Raw genomic sequence first — 21,366 nt, 5'->3', positions numbered from 1 at the left:
CTTGTTTTCTCATCTTTTTTTTGCCTTATATTGATATCTGTCCATTTGAAGTAGGAGCCTCATTCCAGTTTTTTCATACTGGCTTTGTCTGGAAAAGATTTCACCAGTGAGCTCATTCAAAGATTCTGGGCAGGACATCTGGTATGGCTGGCTTGTTGCTGGAGTCCTCAGGCAAGATGGCCTGATACCAGGTTAGCAGGTAGGTAGGCCTGAATCCTGGTTCTGTGGAGTTGTGCCTGTAGCCTTGATCTACCATGGTGGACTTGTTGATTGGCATATGGGAATGGGCTGGAGGCCTGTATCCATGGGGGCCAGCCTGAAGCCTGAGTCTGCAAGAGCTGAGCTGATACTGGTGTGAACCTTGAGCCTGACTCTTTAGGGGTCACTCAGATGTTGTGATGGGCCTGGCACCTGGGACCACTGATATGGGTCTGCATTTTGAGTCCATGGGGCTGGCCTGGTGCTGGGGCTAGTCTAAACCAAGTCTGTAAGGATGAGTCTGGGTCCTGAGTCCATGGGCATTGGAATGGGTCTGCAAGGGTGGTCATGGTGCCTCATTCCATGTGGCTCATTTTGGCAATGGGGTGCACTGGGGTGGGCCTGGACCTTGGGTCTGCTGGAGCAGGCCTAGACCCTGGGTCCTCTGGAGACTTGGGCTACAGGGACTGGCCTGCAGCTTAGGGTTGGCCTGGTGCTAGGGCAGGTGTAGAGTCTGGGTCCGTAGGACTAGTCTGGAGTCTAGGATGGTTTGAGCTGAACTTGTGCCTGGCATCACTGGAGATGGCCTTATTTCTTGTTGTGTATATTTTCAGTCATGTTTTAAAGTGATTTCTATGGGAAATCCAATTAACGTATTAATTTTTTAAAATCTATAATTTCTATCTCTTTATTGATATTCTGTATTTGGTGACATATCACTTTCATGCTTTCTTTTAATTCTTTTAACAATTTTTTTTGGTTCTCTGACCATACTTAAGAGATCTAATTTAAAGTCTTTGAGTAGTTAAAGTACCAAATTTTGGCCCCCATAGGAATATTTTTCTGTTGGTTGCTTTTTTTCTCCTGTGTATGTAAAATATGTTTCAGTTTCCTTGCATGTTTTATGTTTTTTAGAAAAATTGACATTTAACATAAGACATTGTAGCATATTTGGTATTTAATTGCTTCCCCACGCCCAGGGTTTGCTATTTTTGCTTTTGTTGTTGTTGTTTTTCTTATTCCTTTTTCTTTGTTAAGTTTCCTGGATTAATTCTGTAAATATTTTATTCCCTCAATGTCAAGCCCATGGGTTATCTGCTTCCTAGGAGCCATCCCTGGCTCAGTGTAATTTAATGTCAGTCAATAATCCTTTGCCAAGGAGAGTGTGTATGAGAATATATGCTTAAAACTTCAGTTAGTTTATAAGACAGCTTCAGCTTTCACTTCTTCCTTGCCTAGGGCCTCATAGTCAGCCAGAGGTAAATGAGTGGTGGGCCTTTCTTCTTTCTTTGTTGCTTCCTGGGCATGCACATAGCTTTCCATATTTGTGAGGGACTTTAGATCTCCAAGAATATGTCAGAGCTTTTCAAAGCTCCTTATGATTATCTAGTTATTCAGGATCGTCTTTTAAATTTCTGACCAAGCCCTTATTTACCTGAATTCATAGTCTTATTAAGCTGTGCTATTGCTAGCAGACTGATAGTGTTTAAGCCATCTAGTGGTAGGACTTTGTTTTCACTGAGCGGAAATCTTTATCCAAAAAATAGCCAAAATATCCTGGGAACAGAGATGCAATTTCAGACAAAATATTGACTGTGCTCAGATGATGGCACTTTTAATAGAGCATCACATGATGTCGGTCCTCTCAGCTGGTTGCTATACTGCTGGCTTTTCATACATACTCTGCCAAGGAGCTTGAAGGGAGAGGGGATGGAAATTAGCCTCAAATTAAAACATTATAGATCTCTCCGTTTTTCTGAGGTTTACTAGTATCTCTTAGATAATTTTCTGTTTTAGCTGTGGCTTTGATTAATTTCCAATGCTTTGAAATCATTACTTTTGGTTGTTTTGCCAGCGGTTTCTCTGTTTTTGTTAAAGAACAATTTCATGGAGTTCTCAGTCTGCCATTCCAGAAGTCAATCTCCTAGCATTTACATACATAATTATTCTAATTTCTTGTTCTTTCACCTCACTTCCTATCAATACAAAATGCAATATTCACTAAAGGAAATCAACATGATCCAGACTCTTTAAAACACCACATACACAGTAGCCTCCATACAATTAAAAGTTTCTAGACATGTGAAGAAAGAAGCAAGAGAAAAAGAAGGTAGTAACAGAAACTGGGTCATTTCAAGATAGCTGTATTTACATCTTAATTGAATTTTAATTTACATTAAATGATTTATGATGTAGAAATTTAGTTTCTTGATTAACTTCATACATCCTGAGTTATTTTTATAACTAATGAAATATAACAATGACTTCAGTAACTGGCACGTATTCTGTTTTTGTTTGAAAATGCAATGGAAACTTACATTTCTTACATTTTAAAAATCTATTCTTCAATTATATATAGGTTTCTAGTGACACACAGACAATGCTGCCTACGCACCGACTTTCCTTCTTTTGGCAAATAAAACTCTAGAGCTGCTATAAGCATTCTAACTTACCAAGAATGGTGAACGTATCTTTTCTAATGATACTGTAAATGCTCCCGTGAAGATAAACTGGAAACAAAGATCACATTTATTAATACCCAGTCATTATGTTTATGTATAAACTTAAAAAGTAAGAGAATTCCGGAATGTTTTAACATAAAGAATATGGGACCATTGAGAAAATCATTCAGGATATAATTCAAGGGTTTTTTTTATTTGTGGAGATGGGAGAAAGCCATGAAATCTCTGGCTACTAATTTAATATATGTATTGGAAATAGAATCTAAGGGCATTCTGAAGTGACTTTATGGAAAAAGGAGTATCAATATTTCCTTAGTTTTTGTCAATCATAATTTATTAAGCCAATATGTGAATTAGAAGAAAATGCACCCAATTAATGAATTTACTACTGGGAAATGTTATATCTTGGTGACTTCATATGAACATACTTTTAATATAATGCTTAAATATTTTATTAATAGAAAATATCATTCATAAAATATTGATGCTTCAGTTTACATATTTAAATAGAAGAATTATACAGTGTCTTCCATGAGTAGCTTTTTCTGAGATATTCCATCATTTCGTGACACTTGTTAGAAAGATGGCAGTTATGGTGTATCAGAAATTTATTTTCCTCACAGATGCAACATTTATGAACGCATAAAACTTTCCACAGCATTAAGAAATGAACAGGTCAGTTAGTAGTATGGGAGAGGGATATTGTTTTCCCAGAAAAATCTGGAAACTCACATGTCAATACTAAATAGAATTTTGAAGTAAGAAGGATCTGAGGTTGAGTTCTTTGCTCTTTGCTTTCTCTGTGACTCAGGAAAATTACTTAACCTATAACTTAGTTTTGCTTTTTTCATTGGTAAAATGAGGATAGTCTGTTACATTGTGTTATTGTTGTAGTGTTGTAATAGTTACATATAATGTTTCGATTTTTTTTCCAAGATGGCAGATTAGGGGCTTTTAGCATACGTTAGCAACTTGGAAATAAAAAAGTAGTGCATAAAGATCAACTCTGTGAGCTTTAATTCAAAAAGGAAAACAGAAACTCACTGGTGTTGTTAAGGACACCCAGATCCTGGAGAAGAAAGCATGGGAAAACATTCCCCGTGATGATGTCTGGCTGATAAAAGTGAGTGAAGTCCCACTGTGTGAGAGAAGCAGAAAGCCTCCCTCTGTGACTCATCTTTCCACTGGAAATCCAAGCAACCCAGGCTGAGGGGGAGCATTTTATTTCTCCCAAGCCCTGGAGCTAACTTAGGGAGAAGCTTGGAGACACTGAGAGGGAAAGGCACTAGGAAAAGCTGCAGACATTTTCCCAAACCCAGGACCAATAGCAGGACATCATTTTTAATCTGGGTGCATACAAAGTCAGTCATTCTATGGTGACCCTGCAGCATGGCCACGTAAGGATTATAGTCTTGGGCCAGAGATGGGAGTTCTTGCCCCGGAGTGGGCTAGGAGCCTCCACAGCTAGAATTGTGGAAAGTGTCTCAGCAGTGAGCACTGGAATTGTGCTCTCCTGTGTTGCAGGCCTGAGGTGGGAGCAGAGCTGCTACAGTTGTGGATCTCATTCTTTTGTATGGTTGAATAGTCCTCCTTTGTGTATATGCACCACATTTTCTTTATTCATCTGTTTATGTACACTTAGGTTGCTTCCAAATCTTAGCTATTGTAAACAGTGCTGCAATAAATATAGGAGTGCAGATATCTCTTCAACATACTGATTTCCCTTCCTTTGGGTATATATGTAGCAGTGGGATTGCTGGATCATATAGTAGCTGAATTTTTAGTTTTCGAGGAACCTCCAAACTATTCTGCATAGTGGGTGTAATAATTTACATTCCCATGAACAGTGTACAAAGGTTCCCTTTCCTCCACATCGTCACCAGCACTTGTTAGTGCCTATCTTTTGGATATAAGCCATTTTCACCGGGGTGAGATGATATTTCATTGTAGTTTTGATATGCATTTCTCTGATGATCAGTGATATTGAGCACCTTTTCATATGCCTGTTTGTCATTTGTATGTCTTCTTTTGAGAAATGTCTACTGAAATCTTTTGCCCTTTTTTTTAATCAGACTATTAGATTTTTTCTTATAGAGTTGTTTGAGCTCCTTATATATTCTGGCTATGAATCCCTTGTCAGATGGGTAGTTTGCAAACATTTTCTCCCATTCTGTGGGTTGTGTCTTCACTTTGTTGATTGTGTCCCTTGCTGTGCAGAAGCTTTTTAACTTCATGTGTCCATGTTTGCTCTGATTGCCTGTGCTTATGAGGTATTGCTCAAGAAATTTTTGCCCAAACCAATGTCCTGGAGATTTTCCTCATGTTTTCTTGTAGTCATTTCATAGTTTGAGGTCTTAGATTTGTCTTTAATCCATTTTGATTTGATTTTTGTGTATGGTGAGAGATATTCATTCTTCTGCATATGGATATCCAGTTTTCCCATCACCATTTATTGAAGAGACTGTCTTTTCCCCAGCATATGTTCTTGGCACCTTTGTTGAATACGTGTTCACTCTAGGTGTGTGGATTTGTTTCCTGGTTCCCTAGTTAATTTCTAGGTATTTAATTTTATGTGTGGCTGTTGTAAATGAGATTAATTTTTAAATTTCTTTTTCAGATTGTTCACTGTTGGCATATAGAAATGCTACTGATTTTTGTACGTTGGTGTTGCATCCTGCAAACTTTACTGAGTTTATCAGTTTTAATAGTTTTCTAGTGGAGTCTTTAGGTTTTTCCAAATATAAGACAATATGATGTGCAAACAAGAATAATTTGACTTTTTTCTTTTCAATTTGGATGGCCTTCATAACTTTCTCTTGTCTGATTGCTCTAGCTGGGACTTCCAGTACTATGTTAAATAACAGTGGTGGCAGTAGGCATCCTTGTTGTGTTCCAGATCTTAGAGGAAAGGCTTTCCATTTTTCCCCATTCAGTATGCTAGCTGTGGGTCTGTCATAAGTGACTTTTATTATATTGAGGTATGTCCCTTTTATCCTCAGTTTTTTGAGAGTTTTTATCATGAAGAGATGTTGGGTTTTATCATATGACTTTTCAGCATCAACTGAAGTGATCTGATGGTTTTTACTTTTCATTTTGTTGATATAATGTATTACGTTGATTTATTTGGGTATGTTTATTCATCCTTGCATCCCAGGGGTAAATCCCACTTGGTCATGATGAATGATCTTTCTGATGTATTGTTGAATTTGGTTTGCTATTATTTTGTTGAGGATTTTTGCACCAATATTCATCAGATTGGCCTGTAGTTTTTTTTTTCTTTTTCTTTTTTTTTTATTTTTTTGATGTGTCCTTGTCTGGTTTTGGCATTAGGGTTTTACTAGCCTTATAGAATGACTTCGGAAGTATTCCCTTCTCCTCTATTTTTTTGAAACAGTTTGAGTAGAATTGAGTAGAATCTTTAAATGTTTGGTAGAATTCATCAGTTAAGCTATCGGTTCCAGGTTTTTCTTTACTTAGAGACTTTTTACTATGGCTTTGACCTCATTACTTGTTATCGGTCTGTTCAGGTTTTGGGTTTCTTTATGGTTCAATCTCAGTAGGTTGTATGTATCTTGGAATTTGTTCATTTCTTCTAGATTTTCCAATTTATTGGCATATAGTTGCTCATAGTAGCCACTAATGATCTTTTGAATTTCTGCAACATCAGTTGTAATGTCTCCTTTTTAATTTCAGATTTTATTTATTTGAATCTTCTCTCTCAATTTTGTTAAACTTTGCAAAATACCAACTACCTGTTTCGTTGATTTTTTTTTTTCCCCCGAGATGGAGTCTTGCTCTGTGGCCCAGACAGGAGTGCAGTGGCGTGATCTCGGCTCAGCCTCCCAAGTAGCTGGGACTACAGGTGCCCGCCACAATGCCTGACTAATGTTTTGTATTTTTAGTAGAGACAAGGTTTCACCGTGGTAGCCAGGATGGTCTCGATCTCCTGACCTCGTGACCTACCCGCCTCAGCCTCCCAAAGTGCTGGGATTACAGACGTGAGCCACCGCGCCCGGCCTGCCCTTAGACTTTCCATCATGAGACGATGCAGCATGAAGGCCCTCACAAGATGCCAGCATCTTGATATTAGAGTCCCCAGCCTGAAGAACTGTGAGAAGTACATTTGTTTTCTTTTATAAATTACTTAGCCTGTGATGTTCTATTACAGCAACACAAAATGGACTAAGACAGAACCTATATTTTTGGCACCTCTAAGTTGAATTAAGGCCCCATTTTTCTTGCCTGAATCCCTGCAGTAGCTTTTTCTAACTTCTCTAACATTCTCAAATCTAATCTCTTATTACTCATAGAGTGATAGTATTAAATCAAACCTAATCATAGCACTGTCCTCAGTCAGAATATTGTCTAGGGCTGTCCAGTAGAAATATAATACAAGCAACTTATGTAAGTTTCCAAGTGCCATATTAAGAAAACTAAAAAGAAATATATACAACTTATTTTAATAATATATTTTCTATAAGTTCACATATCCAAAATTATTTTGAGATAGAATCAATATAAAATAATTATATATTTTACATTTTAAAATGTATACTAAGTTTTGAAATCTTATATGTATTTTATCTTTACAGCACTTCTCAGGGCAGTTTAGTTGCATTTTCCAGGTTCAGTAGGTACATGTGACTATTGTATTGGACAGTGCTGCTCTAGTCCTTAGTTATCTCTTCTTTTCTATGTTTATTTATTTCTTTGGTGATCTCATCTAGTCTCATTACTAGATGCCAATGACTCTTTATTCTATTTTTTTAAGATTTCTTACTTTTTTAAGCTTCTTTTTTGTCATTACATTTATGATTTTTTAAAAATTTATATAGGTTTTTGGGAACAGGTGGTATTTGGTTACATGAGTAAATTCTTTAGTGGTAACTTGTGAGATTTCGGTGCACCCATCACCTGAGAAGTATACACTGAACCCAATTTGTAGTCTTTTATCCCTCACCCTCTCCCACCCTTTCCCCTGAGTCCCCAAAGTCCACTGTATCATTCTTATGCCCTTGCAGCCTCATAGCTTAGCTCCCACTTATGGGTGAGAACATACAATTTTTGGTTTTTCATTCCTGAGTTACTTCACTTAAAATAGTAGTCTCCAATTCCATCCAGGTTGTTGTGAATGCCATTAATTTGTTGCTTTTTATGGCTGAGTAGTATTCCATTGTAAACGTATACCACAGCTTATCTACTTGTAGATTGATGGACATTTGGGCTGGTTCCATATTTTTTCAATTGCAAATTGTGCTGCTATAAACATGTGGGTGCAAGTATCTTTTTTGTATGACCTTTTTTTTTCCTCTGAGTAGATACCCAGCAGTGGGATTGCTGGATCAAATGGTAGTTCTACTTTTAGTTCTTTAAGAACTCTCCACACTGTTTCCCATAATGGTTGTATTAGTTTACATTCCCCCACCAGCATAGAAGTGTTCCCTTTTCACTGCATCCATGCCAACATCTATTTTTTTAAATTTTTTGATTATGGCCATTCTTGCAGGAGTAAGGTGGTATCACATTGTGGTTTTGATTTGCATTTCCCTGATCATTAGTGATGTTGAGCATTTTTTCATATGTTTATTGGCCATTTGTATATCTTCTTTTGAGAATTGTGTATTCATGTCCTTAGCCCACTTTTTGATGGGACTGTTTGATTTTTTCTTGCTAATTTGTTTGAGTTCCTTGTAGATTCTGGATATTAGTCCTGTGTCAGATGTGTAGATTGTGAAGATTTTCTCCCACTCTGTGGGTTGTCTGTTTACTCTGCTGTTTACTCTGCTGACTGTTCCTTTTGCTGTGCAGAAGCTCTTTAGTTTAATTAAATCCCACCTATTTATCTTTGTTTTTGTTGCATTTGCTTTTGGGTTCTTGGTCATGAAGTCTTTGCCCAAGCCAATGTCTAGAAGGGTTCTTCCGATGTTATCTTCTATATATATTTTTTTAGATTTAAGTCCTTGATCCATGTTGAGTTGATTTTTGAATAAGGTGAGAGATGAGGGTCCAGTTTCATTCTCCTCTATGTGGCTTGCCAATTCTCTCAGCACCATTTGTTAAATAGGGTGTCCTTTCCCCACTTTATGTTTTTGTTTGCTTTGTCAAAGATACACCAACTGTAAGTATTTGGCTTTATTTCTGGGTTCTCTATTCTGTTCCACTGGTCTATGTGCCTATTTTTATACCAGTGCCATGCTGTTTGGGCTTTATAGTATAGTTTGAAGTTGGGTAATATGATGCCTCCAGATATGTTGTTTTTGCTTAATCTTGCTTTAGCTATGTAGGCTTTTTTTTTTTTTTTTGGTTCCATATGAACTGTAGGATTGTTTTTTTCCAGTTCTGTGAGGAACGATGGTAGTATTTTGATGGGAATTGTGCTGAATTTGTAGATTGCTTTTGGCAGTATGGCCATTTTCACAATACTGATTCTACCCAGCAAATGAGCATGGGATGTGTTTCTATTTATTTCTGTCATCTATGATTTCTTTTAGTGGTGTTTTGTAGTTTTCATTGTAGAGGTCTTTCAACTCCTTAGTTAGGTGTACTCCTAAATATTTTATTTTTTTTGCAGCTATTTTAAAAGGGGTTGAGTTCTTCATTTGTTTCTCAGCTTGGTTGCTGTTGGTGTATAGCAGAGCTACTGATTTGTGTACATTAATTTTATATCCTGAAACTTTGCTGAATTCATTTACCAGTTTTAAGAGTTTTTTGGATGAGTCATTAGGGTTTTCTGGATATACAACTGTATCATTAGGAAACAGCAAGAGTTTGACTTCCTCTTTATTGATTGGGATGCCTTTTATTTCTTTCTCTTGTCTGATTGCTCTGGCTAGGACTTCCAGCACTACGTTGAATAGAAGTGGTGAGAGTGAGCATCCTTGTCTTGTTCCAGTTCTCAGAGGGAATGCTTTCAACTTTTCCCCATTGAGTATTATGTTGGCTGTAGATTTGTTAGATGGCTTTTATTACATTGAGGTATGTCCCTTGTATGCCAATTTTGCTGAGGGTTTTAATAATAAAGTGATGCTGGATTTTGTCAAATGCTTTTTCTGCATCTATTGAGATGATCATGCGATTTTTGTTTTTAATTCTGTTTATGTGGTGTATCACATTTATTGACTTGAGTATGTTAAAACACCCCTGCATTCCTGGTGTGAAACCCACTTGATCATGGTGGATTACTTTTTTGATATGCTGTTGGATTTGGTTAGCTAGTATTTTGTTAAGGATTTTTGCATTTATGTTCATCAGGGATATTTGTCTGTAGTTTTCTTTTTTTGTTATGTCCTTTTCCTGGTTTGGTATTGGGGTGATACTGGCCTCATAGAATGATTTAGGGAGGATTCCCTCTTTCTCTGTCTTTTGGAGTTGTGTCAGTAGGATTGGTACCAATTCTTCTTTGAAGATCTGATAGAATTCTGCTGTGAATCCAACTGGTCCCGGGCTTTTTTTTTTTTGTTAGTAATTTTTTATTACCATTTTAATCTTGCTGCTTGTTTTTGGTATGTTCAGAGCTTCTATATCTTCCTGGTTTAATCTAAGAGGGTAGTAAATTTCCAGAAATTTTTCCATCTCCTCTAGGTTTTCTAATTTATGTGCACAAGGTGTTCATAGTAGCCTTGAGTTATCTTTTGTATTTCTGTGGTTTCAGTTGTAATATCTCCCATTTCATTTCTAATTGAGCTTATTTGGATCATCTCTCTTTTCTTGGTTACTCTTGCTAATGGTCTATCAATTTTATTTACCTTTTCAAAGAGCCAGCTCTTTGTTTCATTTATCTTTTGTATTGCTTTTTTCCCCCAATTTCATTTTGTTCTGCTCTAATCTTGGTTATTTCTTTTCTTCTGCTGGGTTTGTGTTTGGTTTGTTCTTGTTTCTCTAGTTCCTTGAGGTGTGACCTTAGATTGTCTATTTGTGCCTTTCAGACTTTTTGATGTAGGCATGTAAGGGTATGAACTTTTTTCTTAGTACTGCCTTTGCTGTATCCCAGAGGTTTTGATAGGTTGTGTCACTATTATTCAGTTCAAAGAATTTTGTAATTTCCATTGTGATTTCATTGTTGACCCAATGATCATTCAGGAGCAGGTTATTTAATTTCCATGTATTTGCATGGTTTTGAAGGTCCCTTTTGGAGTTGATTTCCAATTTTATTCCACTGTGGTCTGAGAGAATACTTGATATTATTTCAGTTTTCCTAAATGTATTGAGACCTGTTTTGTGGCCTATCATTTGGTCTATCTTGGATAAAGTTCCATGTGCTGATGAATAGAATGCATATTCTGCAGTTGTTGGGTACAATGGTTTTGTAAATATCTGTTAAGTCAATTTTTTCCAGGGTATAGTTTAAATCAATAGTTTCTTTGTCGATTTTCTGTCTTGATGACCTGTCTAGTGCTGCCAGTGGAGTATTGAAGTCCCCCCTATTATTGTGTTGCTATCTCATTTCTTAGGTCTAGTAGTAATTGTCTTATAAATTTGGGAGCTCCAGCATTAGGTGCGTATATATTTAGGACTGTGATATTTTCTTGTTGGACAAGGCCTTTTATTATTATATAAGGTCTATCTTTGTCTTTTTTAACTGCTGTTCCTTTGAAGTTTGTTTTGTCTCATAGAGGAATAGTTACTCCTGCTAGCTTTTGGTGTCCATTTGCACGGAACATCTTTTTCTACCCCTTTCCCTTAAGTTTATGTGATTCCTTACGTGTTAGGTGAGTCTCTTGAAGGCAGCAGATACTTGGTTGGTGAAGTCTTGTCCTTTCTGCAAGTCTGTATCTTTTATTCTAATTCTGTCTTCTGAACTCTACATTCCATGTCCAATAGGCTACTTGACATCTCCAGTTGAATATTAAATAAATACTTCAAACTCAACATTTTCAAAGCAAACTCATTGTCTTCCTCTGAAAACCAGTTCTGTACACAGTCTTCCCTGTATCAGTTGATGTCAAGTCATTCCTTCTGTTAGCTTGAACAAAAGCCCTGGCATTATCTTTAACTTCTTTCACACTCCATACCCAATCCATCAAGATATTAAATTGGCTCTACCTCAACATATATCTACATCATTACTTTCACCACCTTCACTACTAACAACCTTGTTTGAGTCTCACCTGGACTTTTGAAGTCGCTTTCTAAAAAGTCTCTTCGGACCCCTTCATTCTCTTTTCAACACAGAAACCAAAGTGATTCTTTTAAAACCTAAGCCAGATTATTTAACTCTGTTTATGAAACACTATAATAACTCCAATTTCACTAACAGTAAAAGCTAAAATCTTTACAATGGCTTACATAGCCCTATATTAACAGGCACCCCATTATTTTTTCTAACTTGTTTTCTACTACTATTGTGCTTGCTCACTCTGTTCCAGAAATACTGACTACATTTTTCTAGGAACCTTCATTGAAGACTTCATTCTGACTGTTCTCCTGAGATGTTGTTTCCCAGCATATCCTTGTGGTCAAAACCATCACTTTTTCAAGTCTTTGCTCAAATGTCACTATGGTAGTTTGAACTGTTGGTCACAATTTTTTACTTTTAGGTAATAATAATATATTTTCATACTCTTGCTGTGATCTCATGGTGCTTGGATTATGCTTCCCTTTAATTTAGGACTTGATCATTTTATTTGTTTTAGCTGGGATTTTAACAAACATGACCCAAGCCAAAGCTTGAAATGGTCTTGTGTGATTAGGATTGTCCTCTTGTGTTCTTGCTTTTCATTGTGAGAAGAATATGCCTCTAGTAGCCACTAGTCTAAAGGCAATAAGATACATATGGAGTGGATCTGGACCTGTCCTATAGCTTGAAACCAGGCCAAGAGCAGCTGAATCTCTGCCAAGTCTGCATGAGTAAAAAATAAATGCTTGTAATTGTATGCCACTGGGTTTTTGGTGGTTTATTATATAACAATAGATCAGTAATAGAGTCACTTTTTCAAGGAGCCCTACCTCAACCATCCAATTTTAGATGATAACCTAAATCCCTTTGCCACTTTCCCAAAAATTCCTGTCCCCCTTAGCCTACTCTTTTTCTTTCTGCTTCTATGGCCTTATCATCTTCTAATATACTACACCATGCTAGAATAAAAGCTCCATAAGAAGTGGGATCTTTGTTTTGTTTGCTAATGTATCTCAGGCACCTAAAACAGTGCCTGACACATCATAGTACTCAATAAGTACTGGTTGAGTGATCAAACTCCAAATGTGATATTATAATAAACTTTACTCAGGATTTTGTAGGAAACATGGCACATCAACCACCATAATATCTTCTTCATGATATCCCCTTTAAAGACAATGGCACATCACTCATCATACTATCAGTCACAATAAAATTCAATTTCAAAATCTCTGTTTAATTTTACCAAATACTTCTTGAATACAACACAAAGATTTTATGCTTCTTTCCCTACACAAATTGTATATATCCCACTATTTCCTCAGCAGTTATGCTCTCTCATTTTTTATTTGCCCCACTGGCAAAATAAATACCATATGGGCAGTTGAATAGTCACCAGCCATTTTCTGTTTTCCCAAAATGCCCCTTGGGCATCTTATCATTTTTCTCCATATCCTAGAAGAATGTAAAATATAGCCTTTTAACAAAATAGACTCTTATTATTAAAGAATGTCACTGATAAGAATCTAAGTTTTTTCATATTGGTATATTATTTTCAACCAGGTAAAATGAGTTCCTTGAGAATAGAGATTGTGCATTTTTAGTGTTCAGTCTCTGGCACACTGCTTGACTGATAAACAGTCATTAAATGTAACGAATAAATTAATGAATAACAATCAGAAATTTGATTATTTACTCACAAGCAAGGATGACCAAAATGGATATGCCGTTAGTAATGCAAGAGGAATATATGTGGCTCCAAATGCAGTAGTTTGTGTGAGTGACAAATACATCCAGAGCAGTCCCAGGCAGTGAAGAAGTATGCCAGTCATTACTTGTTGTATCGCCTGGAAGAAAATAACACTATCACTAATTATTATTTTAGTTCAACCTTTGAAAGGAACACACATCAAGAAAAAGCCATGATGAAGACAGAAGGTGATGACCTAACAGAATTTTAAATTTCTCAACATTCAACTCAGATAAGGAAAGTTTATTATTTCAGAGCAGTTTGTAGATATAATGACTATGTACCTGTATGGTCAAGAATTCTTGACCTAGGTCAACAATCTTATCCTGCATATACAGCTTTTATGTTCTACAGGCAACTAGACTTGGTATTTCTGACCCTCCCTAGATTTCTCTTATTTTACCAAAGCTGATTTTTGGACTTTGGTTCCTTTTGTTCTTCCCACCTCCATAACATCTACAACTGATAGTCCTGGGTCCTTTATAAGAGGGTCCCTTTAAAAGGATAGTGAGCCTTTGGGATCCTTGGTTTTCTGTCACTCTTCCAAGGGGCTATTTCCTGATGTGGAGGTCTCAGATAATTTGTACCCACAGAAGTTATAGGCCAGCTATGACAGTTTCTGAGCCATAGGAGGAGGACAATTCTAAGTTGTATGAAGAGCCCTCTAACGTATCACTGTAGGGCCTTCCAGTTGGTTTTCAGGTAGATATTTCTCAGGGGTGCTTTTGTTCTGCCACAGCTGAATTAACCAACATTCCAAATCTCCCTACCTACACCCCCAGGTAAGCGCAGTGGTTAAGTTTGAAAAAGCTGAAGGAGCAGGATTGGAGTTCATAACTTAGCATCTTTTGCCATACTGCAACCATATTTTCACAATGTCTGGGGATTCCTGACATATTTTTCTCACAGATTTTCTTAAAACACTGGATATCTCTACTTGAAGTTTGCAATGAGCTTCTGTCTGGTGTGTGATTCTGGGGAGAGCCAAGAAGTGGCTAATTAATGAAAATACTATTTTCACTTACAGATTAACCCCTAGGCAACACAAAACTATGCATTTAGAGGTACTTCAGGCAGGCTGTGGCAGGAAGCAAGGGGAAACTGGAATGGATAGGACTTTTCCCACTGATTGACATGCTGTGCACATTTCATCTCCTTGCTTGGCATGGAAAACGATGACTTTCTCTGAAGTCTGAGTTTAGTGAAGGATGTAGAATTTAAAAAAAACTTTATTAAGTAATTACAAATTCATAGGAATTTTCAAAACTAGTATGGACAGGTCCTTGTGTCCTGAATCCAGATTTTCAGAATGGTACCATCTTACATAACTACATGACAATATCAAAATTGGGAAATTAACCTTGATATAGTATATGTGTATAGTTATGTGTCATTTGAGCACATAAGCATATTTGCATAATCACAACCATAATCAGGATACAGAACTATTCTATCACCATGAAGATATCCCTCATGCTATATCTTTATTGTCCCCAAAATGCTGAACTTCTGGTAGTCACTAATTTGTTTTTCTTATCCTCACTATTATCATTTTGATAATGTCAAATAAATGGAATAATGCAGTATGTTCATTTTGTGATTGGCTTTTTTGTTGTTGTCCAGCAAAATACCTTTGAGATCCATCAAGTTGTTATGTGTAACAATGTAGTTCACTGCTTTTTAATTTCTGAGTAGTAGTCTACGGTATGAACAACTAGAGTTTATTCAGCTCTTGAGGGGGTATTCTGATAGTTTCCACTTTGGGAGCTATTACAAATAAAGATGCTATGAATAGTCATGTGTAAATTCTGCAGACATCAGTTTTCAGTTGTCCAAGATAAATACCCTGGAGCTCACTTGCTAAATTTAATGTTAAGTGTATGTTTAGTATTTAAATAAGATGTCAAACTATTTTCGAGAGTGATTTTATCATTTTTATATTCTCATTGGCAATGTAAGAGAGATCCAGTTTCTCTGCATCATCTCCAGCATTTGGTATTGTCACAATTTCTTATTTTAGTTGTTCTAATAGGTTTGTAGTGATATCTCATTGTGGTCTTAATTTGCATTTCTCTGGTGGCTAATGATGTTGAGCATCTTTCTATATGCTTATGCCATCTGTATATCTTCTTCAGTGAAATGTCTTTTCACATCTTTTGCTGGTTTTAAAGTTGGATCATTTGTGTATTTTCTGCTGTTGAGTTTTAAGGATTTTAAGAAGGATATTCTTAGATACAAATCCTTTGTCAGAGATGTGGTTAGCAAGTATTTTCTCCTACTCTGTAGCTTGTCATTTCATCTTCCTAACAAGGGTATTTCACAAAACAGAACTTAATTTTGGTGAAGTAAAATGTATTGATTTGTGTCTTTTGTGGATGGATCATGTTTTTAAGGTCATGTTAAAGAGCTCTAGAGTCCTAGGTACTAAATATTTTCTCCTATGCTTTCTTCTAAAAGTGTTATAGTTTTATATTTTATATTTAAACATATTATTCATTTTGAATTAATTTTTGTATAAGGTAGGATACTTTAATTTGAGGTTTTTTTCTTTTATTTTTTGCCACTGGTTATCCAGTTAGTCCAAAACCATTTTTAGAGATGACTATACTTCCTCCGTTGAATTACTTTTATAAAAAAATCAGTCAACTGTACTTGTATGAGTCTACTCATGGATTCTGTGTTCTGTTCCATTTATCCATGTATCTGTTGCTACACCAATACCACACAGTCTTAATATCTGTAGTTATATGTATTAAAATCAGGTAGTATGATTCCTTTCACTTTATTCTTCTTTAAAAAATTTTAGCGATTCTAGCTTCTCAACCTTTCCATAGAAATTTTAGATAATCTTATTTAAATCTACAAAAAATGTTTCCGGGATTTTGATAGGAATTGTGCTAAATCTATATGTCAATTTTGGGACAATTAATATTTTTACTATGTTGAGGTTTTCAGCCACAAAAATAAGTGTCTTTTCATTTATGTAACCTACTTGGAATTCTTTTATTTTATTTAATTTATTTTTTTTCCAGAGGTGAAGTTTCGCTCTTGTCAACCAGGCTGGAATTCAGTGGCATGATCTTGGCTCACTGCAACCTTTGCCTCCCAGATTCAAGCAATCCTCCTGCCTCAGCCTCCTGAGTAGCTGGGATTACAGGCACATGCCACCACGCCAGGCTAATTTTTGTATTTTTAGTAGAGATGGGGTTTTACCAGGTTGGTCAGGCTTGTCTTGAACTCCTGACCTCAGGTGATCCACCCGCCTCAGCCTCCTGAATTCTTTTATTAGTATTAGATAATTTTCAAAATATAAGTCCTGTACATATTTTGTTAAATTTACACCTAAGTATTTAATTGTTTGAGTGATTTTAAATAGTACTGTTTTAAATTTTGTTGTCCATATGTTCATTGCTATTATATAAAAATATAATTAGTTTTGTATGTTGATCATTAATCTTGTATCCTGTGACCTTGCTGAACTCACTTATTAGTTCCAGGAGTCCTTTTCTTTTTTATTGCATGGGATTTTCTACACAGATCATCATGTCATCTGCAAACAGGGATATTTTTATTTTCTCCTTTACAATCTGTATGCTTTTTATGTTTCTTTTTTTATCTTATTGATCTGTGTTAAGACTTCTAGTACTGTGCTAGTAAGCATGGTGAGAGATGATATCTTTGCACTGTTACCAATCTTAGGGGAAAATAGTTCAATTTTTAAAGATGAAATATTATGTTAGCTGTAAGTTTTTTTGTAGGTGTTCTTTATCAGGTTGTGGAAGTTCTCCTACATTTCTATTATTCTAAGAGCTTTCTAAAATATCATGAATGGGTGTTAAATTTTGTCAAATGTGGTTTATTTTGCATCAACTGACATGATCATGTGATTTTCCTTCTTTAGCCTATTAATATGATGGGTTACATTGATTGCTTCTTGAGTACTAAACCAGCTGTTTATATCTGGAATAAGTTTCACTTAGTCATGGTGGAAAATTATTTTTAAGTATTGCTGAATTATATTTCCTAATACTTTGTAAATGATTTTTGTGTCTATATTCTGAAGGATATGGATCTATAGTTTTCTTCTTTTGTACTATCTTTGTCTTATTTGATTTTGGTATCAGAATAATATTGGCTTCTTCAAATAAGTTGGGAAATGTTTCATTCTCTTCTGTTTTTTTGAAAAATATTGAGAAAAACTGGTGTTGAATATTCTAAGAACATCTGGTAGAATTCTTTGGTGAAATCAGGTCTGGAGATGTCTTTTTCAGGAGTTTTAAAATTACAAGTTTAATTTTTCTAACAATTATAGGGCCATTAAAATGATCTATTTCATATTGAGTTGTAGTTTGTGCTTTTTGGGAAAATTTGTTCATTCTATCAAAGTTGTCAAATTTGTGTCTATAGAGTTACTGATAGTAGTCTCTTAATATTATTTTGAGATATAAATTATCTGTAGTAATATACTCTATTTTATTTCTGAGTTTGATAATTTTTGTATTCTCTTTCTTTTTCTTGATCAGTTTTGCTAGATGTTTGTTGATTTTGATGATCTTTTAAAAGAATCAACTATTTGTTGTACTGATTTTCTCTACTTTTTAAATTTTAATTTTATTGACTTATCTTTATTATTTTCTCCTGATTTATTTGGGTTTATTTTGCTCTTCCTTTTCTAGTTTTTTTTAGGTGAGAGTTTGGAGTATTTATTTGACAATTTTCTTGTTTTCTGTAAGCATTTAGTGTTATACATTTTGATATCATGTATTTTCATTATAATTTAATTGAATTTTAAAAATTTTTCATTGAAATGTCCTCTTTAAAGCATTAATTATTTAAAAGTGTCTTAGTTTTCAAGTTTGGAGCTTTTTTGTTATCTTTCTCTTAACTGGTTTCTAGTGTGATTCTATTTTGGTGAGAATACATTCCATATGATTTCAATTCTTTGAAATATTTCAAAGTTTGTCTTATGGCCCAAAATATAGTTTATTTGGTTAATGTTCCATGGACACTTAAAAAGAATGTGTATTCTTAAGAGCAAAGACATGGAATCAACCTAAATGCTCATCAACGGTAGACTAGATAAAGAAAATATGGTACATATACACTATGGAATACGATGTAGCCATAAAAAAGAATGAAATCATGTCCTTTGCTGCAACATGAATAGAGCTGGAGGCCATTATCCTAAGCAAACTAACACATGAACAGAAAACTAAATACTACATGTTCTGACTTATAAGTGGGAGCTAAATGTCCAGCACACATGAACACAAAGAAGGTAACAACAGACATCAGGACTTGCTTGAGGGTAGAAGTTTGGAGCAGGGTGAGGATTGAAAAACTACCCATGAGGTACTATGCTTATGACCTGGGTGATTAAATAATCTGTACAATAAACCCCCACAATAACAATTTACTATATAACAAACCCACACATATACCCCTGAACCTAAAAGTAAAAAAAAAAAAAAAAAAAAAAGAGTATATATTCTGATGTTAGATATTCTATAAATATTAATTACATCTTACTGGTTGGTGGTGGTGTTGAGTTCTTTTATATATTTGTTTTTCTTGTTTAGTTATATCAATCAAATTTTTATTTTTAAAATTTATTTTTTAGTGATATAATATTTGTACATATTTGTGGGGTACATGTAATATTTTGCTACATTTATTGAATGTGTAATGATCAAGTCAGGGTAGTCAGGATATTTCTATGGGTTGAAAATATCTCAAGTCCCTCTCTTCTAAGCATTTTGGATTGCTTTGGCTATTTGAAAACTTTTTTTGATTCCATACAAATTTTAGGATTCTTTTTTCTAGTTCTATGAAAAATGACATTGGTATTTGGATTTGGAATACATTGAAATTGTAGATTTCTTTGCTTAGTATCATCATTTTTCCAATCCATGAGCATGGGATATCTTTCTATTTGTTTGTGCCCTCTTCAGTTTCTTTTATCAGTCTTCTGTAGTTTTACTTATAGTTTTCCTTTCACCTTCTTGGTTAAATTTATTCCTAGGTATTTTATGTTTTGAAATTGCAGGCTTCGAAACATTAGTAGGTATATCTCAACTGGGAACCCAGTTTGAGATATATGCAATAAAAAGAAAACTCAGGAAATTCACTAACATATCATTCTTTGGGTTCAAAGATCCCTAAATCTTATTCTTCCTTATCCGTACTTTTCAGGATTTTCTTGTATTTATCCAAAGTTTTAGATATAGTTAGTGGTAAGAATAGGGAGAAATGGCCATTGGAATGTCTTAATGCGTGAAATAAAACCAGAGCTCTGTGTCTTCTTAGATAATGGTAGATCTCATTAGAAAGACAGTAATACGGACAATAACAAATTTATTTATTCTCAAATACATTTCAACTATTTTTTTCCCAATATCAAGACCAGATAAATGGATAAGGGGGTTAGGAATCCACATCTTTAATATCACAACCTTGAAAATGAGGAGAGAAAATATTGGGTTCATTGCTTGTTTTATGTAAGGCTCTTAGTATAATTCTGGCAAAGGATCAGGCAGATCTTAAATAAGTGGAAGTAATAATAGACTTGTGATGTTGGGAATTTTCCTGAACCAAACTTTAATCCTGCTGGTTTAATCCTAATCCGGTTCCATCATCCAACAATGAGTGGATAATGCAAAATCAAACAGCAATATGGGTGAATACCTGCCATATTTGATGAAGTTGACTGGGAAAAGAGTCATGTGTTTTGGGGGTAATCTTGAAAGCACAGTGTTATTGTGATCACTGACCATAAAACTCTGTGGCCTGCAGCTTCTCTTGAATGTAGTTTCCACAGTCTGGTCATCTCATTTAGAACCACATCATCAGCTTAGCTTGAAATAATTTATAGATGCCAAAAAGAGATTTCTTTACCCATTTCCAGAGTCAGGGTTTTCTGAGAGCATGAGTGGGTTTAGACGTTGTTGGGTCATTTATATGTAGCTGATAAATTCATAATTTCTGCTTTATTTAATGTGAGCCTGATAAATAGCTTATGTGTTGAGGCTGAATGTGGAAAATGCAGATGCTGCATAACAATTTCAGGACACTTCTATTAACATTTCTCCATTTGAGGAGTTCATAATAGAGGTGGTTACAGTCTCTTCCCTTTTATATTTAGAAATCGCAGCACTATAATCATTTATTCACTCAATTGGTATTTAGTTCTTACCCCCAACATTCTTGTTTCCTCTCTTGTCCACAGACGATTTCGTGGCATTTTTCACTAAGACACAATAGAGATATGAAAGAATAAATGTGTTCCTTTTCTGTAGGAAAATATGAAAACAAATTAATGTTAATTTTGGGGGGGGATAAGAAACTTAAACTTTAGAGGGAAATCCAACCAACAGCTGCCTATTTTTCACTACTTTGTTGTTCCCTGAGAGGGTTTTGCATGAAACCACCAATATTACTATCTTGAGAAATCCATTAGTTACCGCTCAAATTGTTTGTTCACTTACAAACCTTAAATTAGGCTTTAGTAAATATAATATGGTGACTGTCCCAATATCATAAATCCCTCTAGAAATTACCCATATCCCCACATTTACAGGGTCAGAAAAATTGGGCTTTTGGTTGCCATGGTTTATTCTCTTACTCATTGTTGTTTCCCTCTAAATTAAAGTCTGGTTCAGGGGCACCTGACTGGAAGAACCCATGTCATATACCTACACCAGATGCAGGGGAGGCTGGAAAATAGAGTGATATGTTATATTTTGGAAAGGTGGGCTTCATAAGTTAGGAACCAATAAAAATATAGAGAGGGTGTTCAATAGATAAGAAAATTACAACTCACAGATAGCTATCATTAGATTTTA

The 21,366-nt window shown here is 35.3% G+C and overlaps 1 protein-coding gene across 6 annotated transcripts in view; it reads right to left on the bottom strand.

The window, feature by feature from the left end:
* Positions 1–21,366, bottom strand: part of LOC134807349 (membrane-spanning 4-domains subfamily A member 12-like) — a 42,786-nt gene that overhangs the window by 20,346 nt on the left and 1,074 nt on the right. For 4 of the 6 annotated variants that reach the window (XM_063784088.1, XM_063784089.1, XM_063784090.1 and 1 more), the window contains exons 2-4: positions 20,718–20,814; positions 13,476–13,622; positions 2,652–2,708 (exon numbers count right to left, since the gene is read on the bottom strand). In XM_063784088.1, the coding sequence (XP_063640158.1) occupies positions 2,652–2,708; positions 13,476–13,622; positions 20,718–20,814 (301 nt within the window). The remainder of the gene's footprint in view (positions 1–2,651; positions 2,709–13,475; positions 13,623–20,717; positions 20,815–21,366) is intronic. The other 2 variants (XM_063784093.1, XM_063784091.1) reach the window with 1 other exon arrangement.

This window comes from Pan troglodytes, chromosome 9, assembly GCF_028858775.2.
Source record: "Pan troglodytes isolate AG18354 chromosome 9, NHGRI_mPanTro3-v2.0_pri, whole genome shotgun sequence".
NCBI classification, from domain to species: Eukaryota; Metazoa; Chordata; class Mammalia; order Primates; family Hominidae; genus Pan; species Pan troglodytes.
The sequence above is the reverse complement of the archived record's forward strand: the minus strand, read 5'-3'. Positions and strand labels throughout refer to the sequence as shown.